At 31.6% G+C, this 4,829-nt stretch overlaps 1 protein-coding gene across 1 annotated transcript; it reads right to left on the bottom strand.

Annotated features, from left to right (window-relative positions):
• Positions 1-4,080: 4,080 nt before the first annotated feature.
• On the bottom strand, positions 4,081-4,536 carry LOC136784751 (uncharacterized). The gene has a single exon (XM_066745638.1). It carries the CDS (start codon positions 4,534-4,536, stop codon positions 4,081-4,083), a length of 456 nt encoding a protein of 151 aa, XP_066601735.1.
• Positions 4,537-4,829: the final 293 nt, after the last annotated feature.

The following is a 4,829-nucleotide window of genomic DNA, read 5'->3' on the forward strand; positions in this document are numbered from 1 at the left end:
GAGCTAAACACACGTTTACGTACAGAATCGAAAAACGATTTTGAAAAGAATCTCTTTAAGTTAATGAACAACGCCGTATTCGGTAAAACTATGAAAAACGTAAGGAATAGAATTGATTTGAAGCTCCCTACCAAGTGGGAGGGAAAATACGGGGCAGAAGCATTGATTTCTAAACCGAATTTTCACAGTCGTACAATATTCACTCGGAATTTGGTTGCAATACAATTATCGAAATTATCCGCGAAATTTGATAAACCGGTGTACGTAGGCATGAGTATTTTAGATATCTCTAAGACTAGTTTGTATGATTTTCATTACGATTATATGTTTCCTACATTTGGTAGCAAATGTAGAGCTTTGTATACTGACACGGACAGTCTGATATACAGTACCGAATGTGATGATGTTTATTCTGTCATGAAAAATGATATTACGAAATTAGATACTAGCGATTATCTTTCTGATAATCAATTCGGCTTACCATAGGCTAATAAAAAGGTTCCAGGATTAATGAAGGATGAAAATAATGGTAAGATCATGAAGGAGTTCATTGGACTGAGATCAAAAATGTATACTTTTAAAGTACAGGGTTGTACAAAAATGATCAAAAAAGCTAAAGGTGTCAAAGGTTATGTTGTTGATAGAAGCATAACTTTTGATGATTACAAGGATTGTATGAATAATTTCAATGTACAATGGCCTTCATCGATTCTGTTCCTGGGGAAAATGGCGGGCGGAAGTATCGTGCGCAAACTAGCACATAATAGCAGTATACAAGAAATTGAACATATTTATGTATAGTTTGTGCCGTCTGATCGTCATGCTATTCCACAAAATATAGCTCTGAAGCAGAAAAGTGCTATAGAATGTCGAATCGCTCTGTCTTCGTTTACTCTCTTAGGAGCGAGAGAGAAGGATATATCGGACCCCATGGGATCATCGATTTTGCTCGAACAAATCTGAATATAGTGTGTTATACAAATAATAAACTGTAGCAGACTGTAGCTTCTTATTACGGTCGTATATTATGATTATAAATTTTAAAAGCGCGCATCTCAAATTTATGACATTCAACATTTATAGTAATATCGATGTTTCTTTATTAGTCATGTTGAATGATTTAATATGAATGCTGAAGCAAAAATAGTCTGAGCACAGAAAAAATATAGTAAGATGGAAATTAAAAATAAAATAATTCATTGACAATGTGAATGGAGAGAAGGAGGTAAATAAATTTAGTGTAATATTTTATTTCGCATAATTCTTATAAAATACATTTCACTTAATTTTATTAGGTAAATTACATTGAAGTAATTCTTATAATGTAATTGTTTAGTATTATTAAATAAAACAGTAAATAAATTCGTACTAGTAAAATGTAATGTTATTTCAAAAAAAAACTCTTAAATATTGGAAGAAATGTATCAAATTAATTCCAAATATAATTTATGGGTTTTTTAATATGCCAAATGTTACTAATAAAAATTTTATGAAAATCTACTACGAATAAATTTGAGCTTCTGAGAAAGGAATAATTACTCTATAAAGGAAGGTGAAGTATCTTCGTACAACTTCTAAGTTTCATATTCTTTCTCTCTAAACAGATTCATCGCTGCCTGGTTGATAAGAGATTCAACAAACATGTTTCGCTGATTGAATTCTCTTGAAAAGAGAGTATCAATAATGGCCTGCTACAATGGAAATGATAATCCAGTGCTTTTCCTTTTACCCAGCCACTCTGCTCATTGCAAATTCATGTTTCTACAAAAGTAAGATTAATCAGTAAACATTTTAATTTTAAATAAGTTGATTTATTTGGCTAATACCTTTTTTTTGTTTAGTTAGCATCTTTCATATTATAGCTTCTCCTACCAGCTGCAGATTTACAATTTCTAGGGCATCCAAATTGCAATGAAGTATGCAATATATCCTGGCATATCCCTCATGAAGCAATTGGAAGAAATATCTATAGATATTGGAGTGTAAATCAAATATTGCAATTTTGAGAAACCTGCAATATTTTAACTTTATTTGGAGAATATTCAAGATCTATTACACATGCTTCTTATTCAAGAGAAAACATCAGTTACGCATGACATCCCTTTTATGGGAATCCATTGCTCTTCCTCCACAAATAGCCTTTCCTATATATTTATGAAGCTTCTTCAAAAGCAAATAGTAAAATAATATATTTGCCAGGTAAAATCTTTATCTCCATAGAGTTAACTTATCTGGTCAGCCTATATCTTACTCATTTTTCTCTTATTTTTCCCAATAAGCAGATTCTAGATTGGTAAAATATAGGTTGACCCGATAAATTAACTATATGGAGATAAAGATTTTACCTGGCAAATATATTATTTTGCTATTTGCTTTTGAAGGAGCTTCATAAATATATAGGAGAGGCTATTTGTGGAGGAAGAGCAATAGATTGCCATAAAAGGGATGTCATGCGTAGCTGATGTTTTCTCTTGAATAAGAAGAATCCGTAGAAGATCTTGAATATTCTCCAAATTAAGTTAAAATATTGCAGGTTGCTTAAAACTGCAAAATTTGATTTACAATCCAATATCTATAGATATTTCTTCCAATTGCTTCATGAGGGATATACCAGGATATATTGCATACTTCATTGCAATTTGGATGCCCTAGAAATTGTAAATCTGTAGCTGGTAGGAGAAGCTATAATATGAAAGATGCTAACTAAACAAAAAAAAGGTATTAGCCAAATAAATCAACTTATTTAAAATTAAAATGTTTACTGATTAATCTTACGTTTGTAGAAACATGAATTTGCAATGAGCAGAGTGGCTGGGTAAGAGAAAAAGCACTGGATTATCATTTCCATTGTTGCAGGCCATTATTCATACTCTCTTTTCAAGAGAATTAAATCAGCGAAACATGTTTGTTGAATATCTTATCAACCAGGCAGCGATGAATCTGTTTAGAGAGAAAGAATATGAAACATATAAGTTGTGCGAAGATACTTCACCTTCCTTTATAGAGTAATTATTCCTTTCTCAGAAGCTCAAATTTATTCGTAGTAGATTTCCATAAAAATTTAATTAGTAACATTTAGCATATTAAAAAAATCATAAATTATATTTGAAATTAATTTGATACATTTCTTCCAATATTTAAGAGTTTTTTTTTCAAATAACATTACATTTTACTAGTACGAATTTATTTACTGTTTTATTTAATAATACTATACAATAACATTATAAGAATTACTTCAATGTAATTTACTTAATAAAATTAAGTGAAATGTAATTTATAGGAATTAAGCGAAATAAAAAATTACGCTAAATTTATTTAACTTCTTCTTCAATTCACATTGTCAATGAATTATTTTATTTTTAATTTCCATCTTATTATATTTTTCCTGCGCTCAGACTATTTTTGCTTCAGCATTCATATTAAATCATTCAACATGACTAATAAAGAAACACCGATATTATTATAAATGTTAAATGTCATAAGTTTGAGATACGCGCTTTTAAAATTCATAATCATAATATACGACTGTAATAAAAAACTACAGTTTATTATTTGTATAACACACTATATTAAGATTTGCTCGAGCAAAATCGATGATCCCATGGGGTCAGATATATCCTTCTCTCTCGCTCCTATGCGAATAAACGAAGACAGAGCGATTGGACATTCTATAGCACTTCTCTGCTTCAGAGCTATATTTTGTGGAATAGCATGACGATCAGACGGCACAAACTGTAGATAAATATTTACAATTTCTCGTATACTGCTAGTATGTGCTATAGTTTGCGTTCGATACTTCCGCCCGCCATTTTCCCCAGGAGCAGAATCGATGAAGGCCAGTGTACAATCCCGCAATCAAAATTCAATTAGTTCTAAATTACATAAAGTTTTCTCAATTACACAGAAAAAAATTGCTCTCAGTCCGCATGATGATAAGCGTTTTGTCACACCCGGTACTGTAGCCACTTTACCTTGGGGTCGTTATAGACTAAAAGAATAATTTTGTATTTATTATATTATATAAAAAACATGTTTTTCCTATTTATTTTAAATACAAGAATATTTATATTACATAAACGATCATAAATCATTGTTCTTATTTATCCACGAATTATGCGTTTTATCCATACCTAACCATTTTACATAAACCTTGTTCCCTTTCTTACGCAACACTTTTTCTACCAGGTATACATTAGAATTAGCTGTTTTTAGGAGCTCATTTTCATAAAATCCTCCATATATATCTTTACCATGAAAATCTTTAAGTAAATATGTGGCTGGATTTGTCCTTTGCACTTTTGTAACTTGAAATATTTCAGTAGTCCAGTTCGCTGTGTACCCTTTAGCAAACACGTTCTTGTATTTGCTGATTCGCACAAAATCACCGACCTTGAACTTGGAACGTCCAACGATCTTAATTGTGTTGTATACAGTAGCGAGTAGCTGCTCAGCATGCTCAGGTTTCACATCAGCTGGACGCATTCTTATAGTACGATGCTTCCGTGTGTTATAATCATCCACAAGCTGTTGATGCATATTTCGCCATTTGTAACTACCGTTCAATGTAAATCTTTTCACATTTCAGTTTTTAATGTCCGATTCCAACGCTCAACTATCGATGCTTTTAACGTGCTGTACGTAGAGTAATGATTTATACCCCGTTTCTTCATAAGCAGTTTGAAATCGCTGTTATAAAACTCCTTCCCGTTATCAGTTTGCAAATTTTTCGGACACTTACCACTTTTCAAGATTTTATCCATAGCCGCAGTTACTTCTTTAGCACTCTTGATCTTCAGAGCTACTGCCCAACCGTATTTTGATAAAGCATC

Source organism: Prorops nasuta, unplaced genomic scaffold (assembly GCF_024137725.1).
Source record: "Prorops nasuta isolate Cenicafe-Biocafe unplaced genomic scaffold, Cenicafe_Pnas_1.2 PNAS00068, whole genome shotgun sequence".
NCBI classification, from domain to species: domain Eukaryota; kingdom Metazoa; phylum Arthropoda; class Insecta; order Hymenoptera; family Bethylidae; genus Prorops; species Prorops nasuta.

Excerpts from the sequence above, each read along its gene's own strand:
- LOC136784751 (XM_066745638.1), bottom strand. The coding sequence starts at position 4,536 with ATGCATCAACAGCTTGTGGATGATTATAACACACGGAAGCATCGTACT.